General features: G+C 37.5%; 5 protein-coding genes across 14 annotated transcripts; 2 read left to right on the top strand and 3 right to left on the bottom strand.

The window, feature by feature from the left end:
- The first annotated feature begins 274 nt into the window (after positions 1-274).
- LOC18020368 (uncharacterized protein At3g49140) lies at positions 275-3,896 on the top strand. Its single transcript, XM_006402638.2, has 12 exons — positions 275-515; positions 930-1,053; positions 1,228-1,444; positions 1,539-1,641; positions 1,746-1,810; positions 1,928-2,044; positions 2,133-2,231; positions 2,347-2,500; positions 2,619-2,728; positions 2,939-3,088; positions 3,228-3,323; positions 3,449-3,896. Exons 1-12 carry the CDS (start codon positions 482-484, stop codon positions 3,557-3,559), a joined length of 1,380 nt encoding a protein of 459 aa, XP_006402701.1. The 5' UTR covers positions 275-481; the 3' UTR covers positions 3,560-3,896.
- Positions 3,897-4,356: 460 nt separating this feature from the next.
- On the bottom strand, positions 4,357-6,984 carry LOC18020367 (solute carrier family 35 member F1). Of its 4 annotated transcripts, none has more exons than XM_006402637.2 (12): positions 6,860-6,970; positions 6,635-6,763; positions 6,461-6,555; positions 6,235-6,292; positions 5,844-6,038; positions 5,643-5,719; positions 5,419-5,501; positions 5,272-5,323; positions 5,095-5,163; positions 4,887-4,973; positions 4,732-4,793; positions 4,357-4,623 (listed from the first exon to the last, which is right to left on the bottom strand). In XM_006402637.2, the coding sequence occupies exons 2-12, from the start codon at positions 6,756-6,758 to the stop codon at positions 4,506-4,508; spliced, it is 1,020 nt and encodes a 339-aa protein (XP_006402700.1). In that variant the 5' UTR covers positions 6,759-6,763; positions 6,860-6,970; the 3' UTR covers positions 4,357-4,505. The 4 variants fall into 4 exon arrangements, with proteins under 4 accessions (XP_006402700.1, XP_024012852.1, XP_024012850.1 ...); XM_024157084.1 differs by having other exon boundaries at positions 6,635-6,773; positions 6,860-6,935; XM_024157082.1 differs by having other exon boundaries at positions 4,358-4,623; positions 6,635-6,769; positions 6,860-6,984.
- Positions 6,985-7,503: 519 nt separating this feature from the next.
- LOC18020366 (solute carrier family 35 member F1) lies at positions 7,504-10,973 on the bottom strand. 5 transcript variants are annotated; one of them, XM_024157131.1, is made up of 12 exons: positions 10,672-10,973; positions 9,841-10,042; positions 9,524-9,618; positions 9,403-9,460; positions 8,954-9,148; positions 8,760-8,836; positions 8,594-8,676; positions 8,447-8,498; positions 8,285-8,353; positions 8,090-8,176; positions 7,917-7,978; positions 7,504-7,791 (listed from the first exon to the last, which is right to left on the bottom strand). In XM_024157131.1, exons 1-12 carry the CDS (start codon positions 10,714-10,716, stop codon positions 7,698-7,700), a joined length of 1,119 nt encoding a protein of 372 aa, XP_024012899.1. In that variant the 5' UTR covers positions 10,717-10,973; the 3' UTR covers positions 7,504-7,697. The 5 variants fall into 5 exon arrangements, with proteins under 5 accessions (XP_024012899.1, XP_024012900.1, XP_024012897.1 ...); XM_024157132.1 differs by having other exon boundaries at positions 9,804-10,030; XM_024157129.1 differs by having other exon boundaries at positions 8,285-8,498.
- Positions 10,974-11,520: 547 nt separating this feature from the next.
- On the top strand, positions 11,521-14,196 carry LOC18020365 (PTI1-like tyrosine-protein kinase 3). Of its 2 annotated transcripts, none has more exons than XM_024156995.1 (6): positions 11,521-11,684; positions 12,396-12,576; positions 12,751-13,399; positions 13,485-13,617; positions 13,699-13,785; positions 13,892-14,196. In XM_024156995.1, exons 2-6 carry the CDS (start codon positions 12,480-12,482, stop codon positions 14,021-14,023), a joined length of 1,098 nt encoding a protein of 365 aa, XP_024012763.1. In that variant the 5' UTR covers positions 11,521-11,684; positions 12,396-12,479; the 3' UTR covers positions 14,024-14,196. The 2 variants fall into 2 exon arrangements, with proteins under 2 accessions (XP_024012763.1, XP_024012762.1); XM_024156994.1 differs by lacking the exon at positions 11,521-11,684 and adding an exon at positions 11,846-12,080.
- Positions 14,197-14,505: 309 nt separating this feature from the next.
- On the bottom strand, positions 14,506-19,094 carry LOC18020364 (CMP-sialic acid transporter 3). Of its 2 annotated transcripts, none has more exons than XM_006402631.2 (15): positions 18,819-19,094; positions 18,327-18,516; positions 18,105-18,221; positions 17,754-17,810; positions 17,362-17,439; positions 16,844-16,948; positions 16,569-16,691; positions 16,338-16,415; positions 15,911-15,980; positions 15,712-15,819; positions 15,397-15,530; positions 15,221-15,303; positions 15,029-15,074; positions 14,867-14,935; positions 14,506-14,768 (listed from the first exon to the last, which is right to left on the bottom strand). In XM_006402631.2, exons 2-14 carry the CDS (start codon positions 18,492-18,494, stop codon positions 14,885-14,887), a joined length of 1,218 nt encoding a protein of 405 aa, XP_006402694.1. In that variant the 5' UTR covers positions 18,495-18,516; positions 18,819-19,094; the 3' UTR covers positions 14,506-14,768; positions 14,867-14,884. The 2 variants fall into 2 exon arrangements, with proteins under 2 accessions (XP_006402694.1, XP_006402695.1); XM_006402632.2 differs by having other exon boundaries at positions 14,871-14,935.

Raw genomic sequence — 19,094 nt, 5'->3', positions numbered from 1 at the left:
TCGTCTGTGTGTCAAGGAGATTTCATGATGAGCATTAAATAAAGAATCAAAGGAATATCCATCCATCATGTTATTCATTTCGATAGATTTTTATTTGAGATAGAAAAAGGAAACGAAATTTGAGATTTCCGTAAGAAAATACCAACCACAACAACTTTCCCATGATCTGACCCAAATAGATAACAAGAAAAAAAACACAAAAAAAAAAATCAATATTTCCATGAAGACAACAAAAAAAGGAACAAAACAAAAAAAATGAATAGAAAAACAATAAAAATGTTGAAAGTTTCTGAAGTCTCTGGCAAATTAATAGATGCGACAGTAAACATAAACAAAGAGACAGAAACGTGATCAACGACGACGGCGACGAAGACGGCGAAGTTTACGGCGGAGACGAAAACTCTTAACGATCAGCTTGTCTGACATTTCACGGCGGCTGAGATTTCAGCTTCTCCGATCCGCTTCATCTGTTTGTGTAATCATGGTGATCGCGGCTACTTCTTCTTTTTCCCTTGGTATCTCACCAACTTTCGAGATCTCTCTCTCTCTTCATTTTATTTCGCATAATATTGTTCTTTAATTAATCTGAAGCTGGTGGTGATAGTGCATGGCTGTGTTAGACGAATTAGTTTAACTCTTCCTCAAAAATCAAACCTTTTTATTAATGGCGAAAGCATTTCGGAGATTCACTTTTTTGTTTTTGATTTCTTTTTTTTTTTTCTCTGCTTGGGAATAGCTTGGGAATATTAATTTCTGGGTCAAGTTTTGTTTTTCTGAATGACTTTTTATGTTCATGTCAATGTTAGATATCTGTGAATTTTCAAAGTTTTAATCTTTCCTCTTTTGCTTCTTCTTCCCTGAGATTTTTTTTGTTTAAAAACAATTTTGTAATTTGGGGTCATTGAACATTAATGGTACGTCTTCATCAGGTCCATCACATTACCATCAATCTTACACGGATGAGTTCTCTTCCTCCATGCCTTACAAAAGAAACGGCAGCGCAAGAAATCGTGTATTTGATGGATGTGGCTCTGCTAATCTCTCTGTTTTAAGGTAATTTAGTTAACAATAAAACGTATGTATGCATATATATAGTATATGCATCGATTTTGTGTCTATGAAAAAAATTTGGTCTCCACGAAATGTTGGTCCATTGTTTTGCTACTGGAGTGTTTCTGATGGAAGTTTAAAATCCTGTCATCTCTTAATGTGATTTCCTTAATTCAGTTCCAGGTGCAAGATTCCTTTTCTTGGATCTGCATTTCATGTATCGACTGGTGGACATGACCTTGGCCTCACAAAAGTTTCGGTTGCTGCTGATTATTCTGATTCGGTTCCTGACTCATCTTTCTACGGCTATCATCCTCTCGAAGAATTGAAGCCCAGCAAAAGAGTCCAGGAGACAAAACTCTCCGCTCCTGAAGTAGCAAGAACTACGGTCGAGGTTCGTAGCTCGCTTGGAAACAATATGAGATCAGTGTACTCTTGTGCTTTTGCTATATTGAGTTTGCATGAAAACGGTTTCCTTTCAATTCTAGGCTAACAGCAGTGCTGTGCTGGTTTTTCCTGGAGCTATTCACTGTGAACCACATGATCAGAATTCATGGTCTGAGTTTAAGTATGTCATTGATGATTATGGAGGTCAGGCTTATATTTATTGCTCATATAGTAATATATATATCGATCACTTTCGTTCTCACCAGCTCTGTTTTCTTCGTGTGTTTTTTTTTCTCTTTCTATTCTAGATATCTTTTTCGAAATTCCTGATGATGAGAACATCTTAGAAGATCCTGGAGCTAGTAATCCAGTGGTAAGCGTGTCACTGATCAAGTAGAATGTCATGTATCTGTACATAATTGATAAGTTTGGCATAAAGCACAACGTCCAGCATCTGTTGTTAACCTGAGTTTTCATCACATTCTTGTAGAAAGCCTTTTTTGGAATGGATGTCCCGCGATACGAAAACGCACGGCTCCATGAGGAATATAACATGTCGGACATTGGTAATCTTGACCAAATTATCTTTGATGACCATTATTTCGAGGTAGCCTGCAAGTTTTGTATTCTTTTAGTTTTTTTCTTGCAAAGCATGCCAAGTCTCTTGTCTTATTAACCCTCTTTGTTGATTGTAGATTATGGATTCTGAAGCTCGAGATATTCCGGTCGATTGGGGAATGCCTGACACTTCCAACGGGGTTCATCCTATTTACTTTGCCAAACACCTGTCCAAGGTTATTAACACTTTGCAACAAAGTTACCAAACCCTCTAGTATATGAAACATACTGTTCTTGGATTGCATTGAAGATGTAGTTGAGTGGGAATCTCTTGTATTTGCAATCATTCAGGCCATTAGCGTGGACTATGACAGGAAAATGGACTATCCGTCTAATGGTGTATCCATACTCGGCTGCCTTAGGCCTGCTTTCCTTGACGAGGAATCCTATATAAGAAGATTGTTTCTCTCGGAAGATAGAGATGATTATAGCTGGGATGTTCAAGGTCCTTTCAAATTTACTTCGCCTCAGCAGAATACTGTTTTTTGACTTTTGCTTAATTAGATTAATGAACCCATTGTTTGACGTCTTGTATATCCCTCCATTTGTACGTTTCTCTTCAGGCGATGATAATCCAAGCACTAGTTCTAGACGTGAGGAGAACGATATGAGTTCAAGTCTATATAGATTAGAGATTGTGGGAATAGAGCTTCTTTCCCTCTATGGAGCAGAGGTATGCTTATACTCTTTTCCAATTTTCCTTGAATAATTGTCAGGTCACGTGGATGAAGGAAAAAAGTTTTTGAATAGATGGTGAAGTTGCGATTTAACATAGATTCAGATATTTTGCTAACATAGACTTTCGTACAAACTCTCAGTGTTTCATTTTTTTTTTCCACGGTCTCACCGTGCGTTGATGTTTAGATACTTTGACTATTTTCAGTCTTCTATAAGTTTGCAAGATTTTCAAGATGCTGAACCAGACATCCTAGTGCACTCTACTTCTGCAATCATAGAGCGCTTCAACAACAGGGGGATCAACTCCAGCATTGCCCTAAAAGCTCTCTGCAAAAAGAAGGGTCTTCATGCAGAGGTATTGTGTCCAAGTCTCTGAATACAATAATCTGGAATACACCTAATCAGTAATAGTGATCGCTTTGTTACAGTTACGGTTTTATTTATCCACCACTCTTTGTAAACCAGTCTTGCTACTTTACGGTAATCTCATGCAGGAAGCTAACCTGATCAGTGTTGATAGTCTTGGTATGGATGTGAGAGTTTTCGCAGGTGCACAAGTCCAAACCCACCGTTTCCCTTTCAAAACCAGGGTGAGAGAATTCTCAGACTAAAACATCAAACAATGATGCAACTTTTTTTCTCAATAACAATGCAGAATCATTGATATAAGTAGATTGATTTATGCTGATGCTCTCTTCGTCATTGTTTGTAAAAGGCTATGACAGAAATAGCAGCAGAGAAGAAGATCCACCAGCTACTGTTCCCTCGTTCACGCAGAAGGAAAATGAAGTCTCATGAAGAGAGTTTGAAGGATGCATATCGTTGAGAACCATTACTGATCAAAAATCAGTAAACCAAAACAAACAAGTAAACAGAGAAGGAGCTGTTTTGCCACTGGATCTGTCTGGTAACTTACACGAGCTCTTTGCTCTGACGTTTGTGTACATAACGATGAGCTTTCAAGTGACCGTACTAGAGCTGTGTGGAGATGCAGCTTCTTACACTGTAGTAGTAAGTTTAAGAAAAAACTTAAGAATAAATAGAAGTTGATACATTTGAAGTAACTTCTATAATGAGTCCAATGTTGTTCTCAAAAAATCTTACTTTGTTGTTTACAATTAAATAAATTAACATCAAATAAAGTCTTTTTGCTCTTTACAGTTGCCCATTGCTCTCTTTTTTTAAGTTTCAACACTCCCTCTAAGCTGTGGAAAGAGAAAAATTTAGTTGTTGAAGAAGCTGAGAATCTGTGGTGAGTATACAATGGATCAGATATGAGTTTTGGCGAGTCTTTAAATACATTCATAGAGTGTGTTGCCTTTGAGAACCGTAAACTTTTTAATTCTGAGTTTAGTTGCGATAGTTCTTGAGATTGAGTCATAATAAAATTAACTGAGATAGTCATTTATTAAATGTTAATGACGCTTGTTTATTTAAAAATAGAAAAATATAGGCTATTAAGTAAGTAAAACATTTCCTATCCAATAGGTGGGAAATAATCAAACACCATTTGAAATATCATAACTGCATAAGTATTATTACGCAAACAAACTGTATCAAATAAATGCCATTTTCTTCTTCTTTTTTATCTACAGTTAGACCAATTTTTTTTTTTTTGGTTAAATCAGTTAGACCAATTTTTTAAGAGAAAATTCACAAAACTTGTCTCCACCCAAAAGTTTCTTCACTTCTTTCTTTTTTTATGCCCGAAAAAAAAAATACATATCTCACAGCCACGACATAGACAACAAAAACAACATCAGGCTTTGAGTTCAGGTGGGAGCACCTATAAGGCTGTCTCGCATTGATTCACCATCCTCCTCATCGAACAGCTTTCTCTGCTCGTCGATCACTTCTCCGCCTATTTGTTTCTCCTGATCTTTCTCCTTCCTGAGCAATGATAATATCAAGAAAATAAAACAAAAGAGGTGAAGAATACTGATGTGTCCAGAGTGCAGAACAGATATTGGAAATGAAGAAAGATTAGGAAAGACTTACATTGAGTATATGATCAGCCCAATAGCTGTAGTAGCAAATGCCAAGTAATAGAGCGAATCAACCTAACATATTTAGCGACACATGATTACATACACTGGTATCTACTGAGAGAAATGTAAGTGTTTCCTGATGTTCAATATACAAAGTGCGCTAACCTTCTCATGGTAAGCGAAATTGCGGATCAAAACCGCCCACATGTCGGATGTGAGTAACGAGAGAGTGAACATTGCTGCACCATAGGTCTGAGAAGACCATATTCCCACAAGATGTTATATGTTTCAGAGGCATGACAATAAAGGGACATATTGACATGGAAACATGGAGTGAAGGAGGTCACTGTATGGTTTTAGTTTAGTCTCATACCTTGAGTAAGACTGTGAGTAACGAGTAGAAGAGAAACACACCGAGTGCAATTACAAGGTAAGACAAAACCTGAAACCACAGAAGTATTTAGTTTGTACTGCTAAAAGAAAAAGGCTTTAATTTGGTTAACAGATATTGAAAGGGAAATGGATATCTGCAATGTAGTAGCAGGCTTACAGTCCCAGTTGACCAGTCAATAGCTTTGAGCGCACCACGTTCAAATATGCTTCTATAGACAAGTCAAGGAAGATCTTCTTTGATAGCATTCAAGTTTAAGAAACATTAAAAGAAAAAAAACTCTTAGCCTTGTTGTTTGAAGGATACATCTGAATGGCACAAATAATTGCCCCGAAAAGGCCTGTAAAGGACATGAGTTCCAATCTGTCTGCATTCTTCACAAGGAACTCCTATATATAACAGTGAAACAAGGAGACAAGAATTACAAGTACACTCAGGTGGTTATCATTACCGTTTTTAAAAAGTATCATTTCGCGATATAAGAACAGAACAGTATTCTCTTTTGAGTATGTGATTAGAGACTTGCTTACCTGACTGACATTGGTGACAGCATACAAGGTTGCTCCAGCTATAACAAGAAAGTCTCCTTTGACAGGATGACTTCCACCTGAAAGCCACCATAATATGCTTAAATAGAAATTTCTCGGGCCAATACGCTTGAGCGTTTAGTTCCAGGCTTGTGAAGAGTGTAAGACATGGTAAGAAAGTAATGAATCACTTTACACCATTACCAGCTCTATCCCCTGCATGGACGTCTGAGAAAACTACAATGACAACACCAACAATACAGATAACCACACCACTGATCTTCATCAATCCGTATTTTGTTTTTAGAAAAACCCAAGTCAATACCAAAACGCAAGGGATAGCCCAGCAGTCCAGTAGCATGACACTCGTCATTGATGTGTTCTGATATGCCTTTACCACTGTTAAAACAAGGGAAGCAACAAAGTTTGATTCAAAACCTCATAATAATACTCACCACAAGACAGGAAAATAACTGATTACTTTTCACTTTAGCTGGTCATGCTTTAAAGCATGGAAGTATTACATTTCTAAGAAATCAATGTTCAAGCCAAAGACTAGGATTAGCACGACCAAAACAAAAGGTCGCTAACTCACCGAGAAAATTCGCCTCCACATCAACTAGAGAAAGGAGTAAATAGCAATACCACTTTGCCTACAAATTTGCATTGAAGATGTTAGCAACACTTGTGCTAGTTCATTGCTTTTGAATCTCAGCAAAATGCAATCTTTTCATACACTCAGATTACTCCGATGATCTTTAATTACCCAAGAGGAAGTAGTTAGACAAAGTGAAATCAAGAAGAGAAATTTTAATTGTGACCTTAATTACGGGTCTTCGATACAGCATTATACCTCCATAGACAATAGCCAGGAACACATAACCCAGGAGCAACTGAGATGCTGGAGCATTAATCCCTAGAAGATTTTCGAAATTTGGTAAGCCATGAAATTCATGTATGAAAAAATGGGTTGAAAGAAAAAAAGGTAAAACAACCTTTTCTCGCGATCTCAGACGAAGTAAAGCTAATGGAAGTAGAGAGAAGCGAGAGGATCTGTCCCAACCCAAGTCCAATCAGAGTCTTCTTCGTCTTGATCTCATTGAAATTGAAACACGCCATTATTGCTTTTTCTTCCTTACAATCAAACAATTATTTTCTCATAAATACCACTTTCCGGTTAATTCCGGTGTAACCGAAAAAAGGAAACAGGAGGAACGAACCTTGGCTGCAGAGGAAGCTAAAGTTTTTTCCGGTGAAAAGTTATGGTGAATGTGTAGAGACAATGGATCAAATTCAAATCAGAGGAGAGTGAAGGCGGCGAGTCTTTCTATATTCTACAGAATCGTTGACTCTTTCTTACGAAAATGATTTGAACACTTCTCATTGTAATCAATAATATATAGTCCCGTGATATCTATGTATTAACTTTTGAAACTTCATATAATGTATGCAGATTTTGTTATGTAGAATCATAGATTAATTATAAAAAGATATGAATTTAAGATACACAGATAGCTGTTATTTAATAATGGCCCTTTAATAATGGATTATAAATATATTTGTATGGCAGATCATGTTTGAGAGACTTTTTATAAAATTTGAATTAGAAAAAAAAAAAACAATTTGTGTGGGCTTATAAGGCCATATGAGGCTACATGGGCCTAAAATAAGTGTCATCTCCGTGCAATGATACCGGTATTCTCCGTCGAAACTCAGCCGCGTCTCTACGACCACCACCCACTCTTGTCATTAGTTAAGGTTGTGGCAAGACGAAGAAGATATCAATGGGGGATAAAGCTTTTCGAGAAGTGAACCTAAATCTTGTGGAAGAAGCTAACTGTTGTGTTTTAGAAACATCCATATATCGTTTATAACTTATTAAACTTGTGTAGGCCAAGTGGTATCAAATAAACCAATTTTTTCTCTTTACACTTTCTTTTGTGTAGAAAGAATAATCTTTATACTCACGACATAAGCCATTGAATGAATGAAAAAAAAATGAAAAAAGGAAAAAAAAAAAAAAGACTTAAGCTTTGGTTACGGTTTAGGTGGGAGCACCTATATAAGGCTGACTCGAAATGTTTCACCATCCTCCTCATCCAACAACAGCTTCCTCTGTTCATCTCTCTGTTCCTCCTCATCTTTCTCTTTCCTGAGAACATACAAAAAAAAATACAGAGGAAAGCATACTGATCTCCATGTATTGATTACTGTTCTGATGAAGTTGTCATTGCAGAACAGATATCAGAGTTGAGGAAAGATTACGAAAGACTGTACATTGAGTATATGATCAGTCCAATCGCTGTAGTAGCAAATGCCAAGTAGTAGAGCCAATCCACCTGACATTAACATACATGCATGGCTACTTGTTTCATTGGTGTAATCCGGTGGTTTCTATAGACAGAAAATGTAAACAGATTTCTGATGTTTGAGACACAAAACGCGCCTACCTTCTCGTGGTAAGCAAAAATGCGGATCGAAACCGCCCACATGTCTGATGTGAGTAACGAGAGTGTGAACGTTGTTGAACCATTGGTCTGAGAAGATCATCATATCTCAGAAGATGTTAATGTTTCAGATGCATGGCATGATAACAGAGAGTGAAGGCGGTTCTGATCATATTATGTCTTCAGTTTTGTTTATACCTTAAGTAAAACCGGGAGTAATGAGTAGAAGAAAAACATCGTGACTGCGACTCTAAGAAAAGGAAAAACCTGATACCATGAAAGTGTTAAAGCCATAAACGAAAATTCTTTGGTTTGCAGAGATTGAAAGTGAAAGTGAAACGGACATAGCAAGAAAATTACCACATCAGCTGACCAGTGAATACTTCTGAGCTCACCGCGTTCAAGTATGCCTCTATAGACAAGTCAAGGAACTTCCTGCAGAATATGCATATAAGTCTAAGAAACATGAAAACAATCATTGCTTTTTCTTCTTCTTCTGAAGGATACATCTGAATGGCACTAATAATGGCGCCAAAAAATCCCATGAAGGTCATCAGCTCAACTGTGTTTGCATTCTTCACAAGGAACTCCTATAACAGAAACAAGGACACTAAATTCCAATACTTTGCTTAGATTGATTTTGTCATAAGGAATTTTGCAGAGACTTGCTTACCTCGCTGGTATTACTGACAGCATATAAGGTTGCTCCAGCTATAACAAGAAAATCTCCTTTAACAGGATTACTTCCTCCTGAAAAATGCCACCATCTTAAGATGCTTAAATGGAGTTTCTTGGGGCTACGCTATGCGAGTGCTTACTTGGAATGGTAATAAAAAGCATAAGTAACGAATCACTTTCCGCCATTACCTGCTTGACTCCCTGCGTGAACGTCAGAGAAGACTACCATGACAACACCAACGATACAGATAACCACACCACTGATCTTCATCAATCTGTATTTTGTTTTCAGGAAAAGCCATGTCAAGACCAAAACACATGGGATCGCCCAGCAGTCCAGTAGCATCACGCTCGTTATCGATGTGTACTGATTCGCCTTCACCACTACATAAAGAAATGGAACTGATTCAAAATCCTACCACAGGACAAGAACGAACAAGCTGTCCTGTAATAACTCGAAAGAGGAACAGATTATTTTCACTGCAGCAGTAACCAGAATGTGATGTAAGTATGTACATTTCTAAGAAAATACTCTTCAAAATATCACTAGATTGTCACAAAAACCTCAGGACCAGTGTTCAAGCCAAAGACTTTGATTAGCGGGACAAAAAGAAGAGTGTCTCCATAAGAACACTCACCGAGAAAATTGCCCTCCACATCAACTAAAGCAAGAAGGAAATAATGATACCACTTGGCCTACAACAATGAGAAATTAGCAGTAACACAATGTTTCCAAAAAGAGAAATTTCAATAACTGACCTTAATTGTGGGTCTTCGATACAGCATGATACCTCCATAGACGATTGCCAGTAACATATAACTGAGGAACGATTGTGTTGTTGGAGCATTAATTCCTAAAAAGATTTCAAATTTTAGAGAATGTATAAAGGAAATCACTTTATCATCGTTCAGAATGCAGACATGTCATGAAGCTTCTGGGAAATGGCAAATCGATCGGTTGATGCTAACCAAATGTATCTAGAAGAATTGAGATTCTCAGAGAGAAGGGAGAGAAAAAGGGTCCAGAGAAGTCACAAACCCTCAAAGCATAAACCCAAAAAAGAAGAATCTTGAACCTTTCCTGGCGAGTTCAGACGATGTAAACGCATTACAAGTACAGAGGAGCGAGAGGATCTGTCCTAAGCCAAGTCCAATCAAAGTCTTCTTCGTCTTGTTCTCCTTGAAATTGAAACCCATTACAATTGCTCTCTCTTTCCAAGAAATGAGAATTGAGAGCCTGGATAGGGAAGGAAAATGAAACCCCAGCTGCAGAACAAGCTGAGATTCTCCGGTGAGAGATCATGGTGAATGTAAAGAGATCATAGAGGGAGTAGCGTTGTTGCTCAGTCAACCGTGTTGACATTTTTAAGCTTAGTTTAATCCAGGCAAATATTGTAAAAACACAAACGTCAAACGCGTGGAATATTATAAACGCGAAACGTATGGGAAGTAGAAATCTTTGTGGGCTTCCTAAGACCATGTTCAATGGTAGCAACTCTTAAGAGGTGCTTAAATATTATTTAATTATTAATTTGAAGTTAAGAATTCTTATTAAGTAATTCTGATTTTGTAAGCTTCAATGGGATGCCCACTATTAAGTGTCTCAATGCAACAATGCAATGCAAAAGCTGCTCAGTGTCAAAGGCATCTGAAGAAAACAAAAAAAAAAAACGCAGGCGTTGAAATCAACTAAAATGTTCTGAGCTGAATATCAGTGTGACAAATCAAAAAAGAACAATCAAAGAGAAATCCATGGAGGAACCAGTAAAAAAATATACCAAGATGATCGAAATTGTATTCTTACGCATGCTTCAGTTTTTCAGATGTCAGACCACAGTAAAAAGATACTAAGCAACAAAACAGCATCAGAGTAAAGCAAAAGAGGGGATTTTCAGGCAAAACAGTACATCACATTTCCAAGCTCCCGAGTGATTTATGCTGGTAAAATTCATGAAGAACCCAGTCGACGACGATCCAATTCCTTGCTTTGCTCTGGGAGAGATTTGAGAAGATAGAGGATTGGAGGAATCTGGAGGAACCCGGAGGAAATCGGAGGACTCCGGAGGGGTTAGAGGAAGCCGGAGGAATTAACTCCATTCGGCGGCACGATTCCAGACGATCCAGACGGAGAAATCAATGTTCGAGTTTTTTTTTCGGATGGAGAAGAAATGAAATTTTTTCCCACGACCCAGAGAAAAAATGTTTTGCCTTCACACTTGAAGCCTATCAGTTTTTGACACCTGTCTAGCAAACACTGATGCTTAAGACGCTTGTTTGAGCGTCGATGCTTAAAATAATGGAGTATTTAATTTTTTTTTTTTTAAAAAATCACCTAAGCATTCCTCTTAAGCGTCATTGAACATGCTCTAATGGCTATTAAAATCTTTGTGGATTCTTCTTACACTTTTATCCTTTTTTTAAAAAAGATGGTCACTTTTATTGTTTTTCCACAGAAATTTAATCTTTTAACACTTTACACCATAGAAACTGATCTAAACTGTATATATTTTCTTCAGATCAAAGGTCGAACAAAGCCGACGAATCAGACCGGATTAGGTCAAATACGTAAAAGACGCGCAAAAAAAAAATCATCATTATAGAATGTTTATTTAGAAGAAAAAAGCTTGACCATCGACAAAATGATGTTGACAGAAGAAAGTAAAGCTACAGAAACAAAACAATTAAATATCTTTGTCGAAGATTTTCCTTAAGCGCGTTTGCTTCTCTGTCTCCTTCTCCATTAATATCTATCTCTCTGTCCTTGCTCAAAGCTTTTCTGTCGAAGAAAATCAGTTCTCCACGTCTGTTTCTTCTCTCTTATCTCTAACCAACAAAACAGAACAATAAAACCAACATTACATCCATTTGATACTCATTATACCCATTTCTCACCAAGAGAAAGATAGACTTTAGTTTACAGGTATATTCTCCACCTCTTTATTTATTATAATCGTCTAAATTTGGGTTTTTGTTTGTTTTTTTCTCCTTTTTGGGGTTAAATGTTTTATTCTTGATCATTCCTCTCTGTCTCTCTTTGCTTTTGACACATTCTCTTAGCTGTTTTCTCGTTTTTTACTTTGTTTTTAAAATCTTTTGCTCTTTTGTGGGGTTTTGAATTCTTTGGGTTTCTCACCTTTCTCCAGAACCTCGATCCCCTTTCGTCTCTTCCTCCTTCTCATTTGTTTGTCTGCCAAATTTCTTAAATTGATTCCATCCGTCTCTCTGTTTTTTCTTTTTTTCCGGTGATTGTTTGTTTGTAATTCTCGTTTTGGGTATGTATCCGATGGACTCTGATTATCATCGTCGTGGTCTGGTGGTAAGATTTATGTCCTAAGCCTTTGAATTTTTTAATCTATTCCAAAATGCGTGTTTTTGAGTTTGGAAACTGACGTTCAAGCACACGTGAGTTTGTGTAAAGGTCTTAACTTTATTGTGAAATCTCAAATCAATGCGCTTATTTGGAATCTCAGTTTGATCAGAATTCTTTGATATGATTTTGTAGAAAAAACCTGCTTTGGCTATGTATTGATTTGGTAGATATGAAAAAGGTTTCTGTCAAAATCTTTGTGAGAGTTGATTGAGTAGTTTCGTGTAATGATGATGATGATGATGATGATGATGACATTTTCAGGCGAACGATCGTTCACCAGGCTACTTTGTTCGGCTGGATAAACCGAGAGCTGTAGACGATCTTTATATAGGCAAGAGAGAGAAGATGCGTAGGTGGTTGTGCTGTGCTTGCCACGTCGAAGAACCTTACCATTCTTCTGAAAATGAACACCTCAGAAGCCCTAAGCACCATAATGATTATGGTACTGCTCTTTACCTCAAACTTGTTGTGATTCCCTTTGATATTTTGGTGCCAATATCTTGACTATTCTTGCTAGTGGCAGATCTTGTTAGTACGTTATGCGGATATTGCTCAAACCCGATTTTTTTTTCTTTGTATTAAGGATATTCATGTTTTCTTGTTGTTTGTATTGAAGGGCTCAACAAAAAACCACAGGTTGCTGTGAAGCCTGATGCTTTAAAGGAGCCTCCATCTATTGATGTGCCTGCATTGTCATTGGATGAGCTGAAAGAGAAGACTGATAATTTTGGATCAAAGGCATTGATCGGTGAGGGATCATACGGAAGAGCCTACTATGCAACTTTGAAAGATGGGAAGGCTGTGGCAGTGAAGAAGCTTGATAATTCAGCTGAGCCTGAATCAAATGTTGAGTTCTTGACTCAGGTCTCGAGGGTTTCGAAGCTGAAGCATGATAATTTTGTTGAGCTCTTCGGTTACTGCGTTGAAGGGAGTTTCCGTATTCTTGCGTATGAGTTTGCCACAATGGGATCTTTACACGACATCTTACACGGGAGGAAAGGAGTCCAAGGAGCTCAACCAGGTCCAACGCTTGATTGGATCCAACGAGTTAGAATCGCAGTTGATGCGGCTCGAGGGCTTGAGTATTTACATGAGAAAGCTCAGCCTGGGGTAATACACAGGGATATTCGATCTAGCAATGTGCTTCTCTTTGAAGACTTCAAAGCCAAGATTGCTGATTTTAATCTATCGAATCAATCTCCTGATATGGCTGCTCGTCTTCATTCCACCAGAGTTTTGGGAACCTTTGGTTACCACGCACCAGAGTAATGAATCCTTCTGAAACAACAATTCATCACTCTGTTATTGAGAAAGTAAAGATTGTAACTTGTTTGAGTTTTGCTGTTGCAGGTATGCGATGACTGGTCAACTGACACAGAAGAGTGATGTTTATAGTTTTGGTGTAGTGCTTTTGGAGCTCTTGACTGGTAGAAAACCAGTTGATCATACAATGCCCCGTGGCCAACAAAGTCTTGTCACTTGGGTAAGCTTTACTAAAACCCCCTTCTTTATTTTAATCTTGCTATTGTTCTTGGCATAAAATTTCTCTGCCATATAACTTCAGGCCACTCCAAGGCTGAGTGAAGACAAAGTGAAGCAATGTGTTGATCCTAAACTCAAAGGAGAATATCCTCCTAAAGCGGTTGCAAAGGTATAAAATCTTCATCTTGTTTACGTTTGTTTCATCTCTAACCTGTGAAACCACTTCTTTGAAGCTAATGATGAAATGTTTTTCTCTCTTTTTTCTTGTGCTCCAGCTTGCGGCAGTAGCGGCGTTGTGTGTGCAATACGAATCAGAGTTTAGGCCGAACATGAGCATTGTGGTAAAAGCTCTACAACCATTGTTGAGGTCATCAACAGCAGCAGCTGTTCCATCTCAGGAAACTTGATTCTTCTGTGTAATAATATTTATAATAACTATGGGAGATTGGTTTCTGTTGCATGTGTTGCCGTATCATATAATTTGTGTTTTAAATATTCTTTTTGTTGGGGCTTTTTTTTTCAGTTGGGATGTATATGTTTATTTCAAGGTGATGAGTAGTGATTTGGTGCGTTTTTTCAATTGTTTGGTGGTCTGTTTACTCTTATAATCTGGTTTGATAGTACTTTCTTTTCGTTTTTATACAATTTATTTTCATAACAGAATACTAAATATATAGTTTCCAGATACAATTTAAAAGGAATATTCATCACACAGGTCTTGCAATGCTTGTTACTGCTTCACCAGATTTCAGAGAAATGAATCATTAACAAAAACTGGATTAAGAAATGCTTCTCAAACCGGGCCGGTCTAACTTAACCCAGTGGCTGAAAAATATGCTTTATATATATAGAGTATAAGGAACCCCACCCTGAGAGTAATTGTATAACAAGAGCAAAAAAGTGACCTGATGTTTTCTGCAAAAACCAAAGAATACAATACTGTATATCACTAACCAAGTTTGTTCACTCTATCTTAAAATAATACAGCTTTAGACATGTGAGGTTCTGCAACGAACTTAATCCGACTCTTGAGAGAATTTAAGAGTTGGTCTCATCAGGTTTCCTTCTTCACTGTATCCTGCTAGTATACGACTGGAAAACCCCCAATTTCTAGAATTTTCTCCGCCAAAAGAATTCTTCGGAACAAAATTCCTGCAGTGACAAGTGCGAAATCAGATAACTGGTAACAATCGATCTAGAAGATGGATGATTTTTGGGAAAGTTAATATGATGAAGTTGGGAGAGAATACCTACTTTTAAGAAACTTTTCATCTAGGAAGAAGCGGCGTTCTGTCGTCTGATTCACCGCGGTGACTAGCCTGAACAGACACAGAGACGAAAAGACAATAAACATTAATGTCGACTTAAGTTAAAACAAGTACAAGAACTGGCTTCGCAAATTTATTCTTCACCTCTTCATTTGCTCCTGCGGCCATGTTGATGAACGAGTCATTAGCCCTGAAGGAAATAACAGAGAAAGAAAAGAAGTTAAATGGTGTACGGCGAATGTATCTGTTACATGACTTTCTGCTTATTAAAGATGTCTGAACAACATTTGATAAACACTAGTAACTGAAAAAAGAAGTATGTATATTGACACTAACCTGTGAGTATCCTTTGCTTTGCTTAATTCTAGGCCCCCGTTCTGTTGTTGCTCGTCTTTCACTTTGGCAAGGGGTGAAAAGAACTATGCATAAATGAGACAAAATACATAAATTCGACAGAAAAGAGATTGTTAAGTTAAATTGATTCACCAGGGATACGGTTCATATGGGTTTACCTGGTGCATTGAAATGAAAACGATAGAAATTCCAAGAAGAAAGTTCATGGTTATAACATGTCCGAAGAGTGCTGCAGATGCTATGCCCGTAAATATTGTGGCAACTGTGGATGAATATTTCTTCAAGATTGTATCTGAAAGCATTCAAAGACGAAGACAATTAAATATCCATGATAACTATTTTGCTATAAGAACAATAACCTTGTGTATATAATATATAGCCCACAATCTCTAGATATGTTAGAAAAGCATCTAGACTCAAGCAACCTAATTCATTAATCAAATGAATCTAACAAAACTTAGTTTAGTATTTACCTGCATATTTGAAGAAAAAGGAGGAAAGAATCCCTTGTGCTGCGTTATTCAGTATCAAAAACATGGTCGCCCTAGAGTGACCTTGTAGGATGTCAAAGCTGCCAGGACCTGTTAATACCATGATAATCTCTCAGCGATGCATTGTAAAGTTTGAAGGATTTTTTTCCATGCCAAAAATGTTAACATAAAATGCGAATACCTTTATATATAACAGTTCCTAGTATTCCAAGAAAGTTGAATATCGCACCATAGCCATACAGAAATAAATTCTGCAACCGAAAAAATTCCAATCAGACGGCAAGTACATAAAAAAGGATGACAAAACAAGAAGAAGACAACACAAAAGTAGAATTTGACATCGCCAAGAACATGAGCCATGTACCCTTAGATGAGGAACTTACGTGATAACAGAGCTAACTAGACCACAGAACATAACAAAGAGTTCAACAACCCACCAAGGTTCTTTGCTTCTAAACAGCAACCGATTAAGACAGACACGTGAAATAGCTGTTTCCATTTCATTAACAACACACAGAATATCATTTCCAAGAGATACAAGTAAACCGATCACCAGAGGCTTCAAAACATACCGATCCAAGAAGAAAAATGCATCAGGGCTATCTAACCTGAAGATAAATGCTTGTGTCGTACTGACTCTTTAGAGCATACTCGTTGAAGACAGATGCCATTGATGGGACAGTAACCTGCATGTGAATTTTCAAATTAGCCTATAGCATGGATTACAACTTGTCCTTAATGCATCAACGGGAAATCATGATAAAGTCATCTTTTTGTGCAAGGAACCACTTCCATGCCGTCAAGATGAGAAAATATAAGCACGGGGAAAAGAAACTTACAAAGATAACAGTACAGATGTATGCACCCGTAGCAAGAGGAATTCCAATTGCAGTAGCACCTTCAGGAAGAGAACGCAGTTGATTTACACTAATCCCTATCAGCAACAGAGCAAGTGCCTCCCACTATAAAAAAATTAAAGATAAGCAGGATTTGAGATATATAAATATAAAAACAGATATCAATCGAGAATAATCGGTAACTATGAATGGGAAGATTACACACAAATTGAAAACCTGACAAACAAATAAAATCAATAAGAATAATAGCCTTTTACCTGTATGATGGAAAACCGCCGCTTCATTACCATCTTCAATAGAACAGCAATGACCAGAACCTTTAGATTGCTAAGCATCTTCACAGTAGCAGGATTGAAATATAGCTGGCACAGCAGAAATTTTCATTATTGTATGAAATTAAAATAGAGAAAAGAATGAAAGATAGAACCAAATATTACAAGCCGAGAAGGACAGGTAAATAAGCCACTGCAATGCCGACTCAAATATCCTATCACCATAAGGTAACTTGATAGATAACGCAATGACCAGCAGGTAAGAAAAGATAAGGCGGAAAAGGATAATAAACTTCTCCTTAGAAAAATGGTAATGCAGTCAATCTGTCTGACATGAAAAGATGGAAAGTCACAAAGTACAGGATCAACAAAATTGGAATAGATACTACACCACAGGACATGCTATTGCCATAGAGCCAAAACCTCTGACAATAGACCTCACTACATTTAGCAGATTTATTAGACTTAAGGATGCCACTGTGAAAATTGACAAGTGGCTATACCTGCATTGTGAACTTCAAATAGTTATTAATTGCATACAAAAGGGCTGGAACAGCAAGAAGCACATTGTTTCGAGCAGCCTGCAAAATAGAATCATGTCAATGCCATCTGCGTTATAAATAGTCAAGCTACTGAACTTAGAAGGTTCAAATTCGGCAGGAAAAAATAAATTAGAAAACTAAAATACTATATATCTCTAATGGTCATGGTCAGTTACATCCACAAAACCTAATGAACTGTTGAAAAATAGAAGGTGATACGTAGATGAGATATGTGTATATGACATATGCCAAGCTATCAGGAAATGAAAGGTCAAGAAGCTAGCTTCAAAGTTAAGAGTATGCCATAGCAAAAATCTAGAACAGACTCTCTTTAACTAACAAGGAAGAAGTACCTGGACAAATGTGGAAACAGAGAGGAGCGGCTTCTCTCCAACTTTTTGGTGCCTGGCCTACAATTTAACACAGACAGTTAAGTATTAAATATACCCACCCACAGAAAAGCGAGAGAGAGTCAAAAATAGGTAATAATATTCAAGAAATCGTCTTTATGCACAGAACTGAGTGGGATGTTTATCACGTTCGAAGTACGGGTTGATAAACATCAGAACTCCAACAAATAAAAGCAAGAGAGCAAAGTTACAAATGAAAACTCCGAGAAACTAGCCCAAGTTCATGAACTTCTAGTACTTTTCTGATGCAGAAGAAACATCTCATCCACCTTCAAAGTCAATTCAGAAACATACCTGGAGTAAAAGCATCACAATCGCAAAAATAACTTTTGCAATTTCAGTCAAGAAGTTGACGCTGATAGGACTGAAGTTGAACTTCCCATCCACCTTAGACATGTACACCAAGACAGGCTGGAAAGAAAAAAGAATGTAACTTTTTCAGTGATTTAAACAGCACTGATATGAAATGTCATGGAAGCCATGAAATGCGGCTCTGCTCTAACCGATATGGTTTACCTGTAGACCAACAAGCATGCAATCACCTACTACCAAAAGGACATTGAGAACGCGTTGTTTTGAGGTCACCCTAATCTTATGTTCGTCATAAGCCCTCGAAATAGTTTTGCTACCGGGAGAGACCAGCTTTGAACGACATACACTGCACTCAACCATCCCGTTCATCATTTGTCTTCTAGACTGAGCCAACCTGATAAACAGAAACAGCAATCAAAACGAAGAAGAGGATTCAAACAAACACTCCCAGCTAATGATCATAAGAAGATACCAGCTTTAAGTGGAATTTGAGCAAAAGGTATAAATCAATCAAATCAACGGCATTAGATATACAAGTGATAGGTTCAAACAAAGATTCTATAAAATCACAGCTCAATGGAAACATTGGGCAAAAATAGATCTCAAAACCCATACATGGATCTAAGCCGCCAGCAGAATAGTTGATGGTTCATTTGCAAAAACATCAAATTCGTGAATCAGATCGATCAAACTAACCTCAATTGACCTAAACGATCAGCTTAACGAAACATTCCCCACAAGCCAATGGACGTATTATCTTCCCACAGAGATCCAAAACTTCGCTTCTAGATGGATTCACTGATCCTCTCCTCTCCCTCGCTCTGAATTGCAGAAATTCGGCAAGATCTGGAAGTTCCCTGAAAGGCTTCAGTACCGGCGAAAAAAAGATTCGAAGAATATGCAGAGAGGACGATTGAATCAGTCGGTCCGTTGTTTTTGTTCCTTATTCGCAAGTGCTCTCTTATTGTTGCA

This window comes from Eutrema salsugineum, unplaced genomic scaffold (genome assembly GCF_000478725.1).
Source record: "Eutrema salsugineum unplaced genomic scaffold, Eutsalg1_0 scaffold_19, whole genome shotgun sequence".
NCBI lineage: Eukaryota > Viridiplantae > Streptophyta > Magnoliopsida > Brassicales > Brassicaceae > Eutrema > Eutrema salsugineum.
This window is presented reverse-complemented; position numbering and strand designations above follow the sequence as displayed.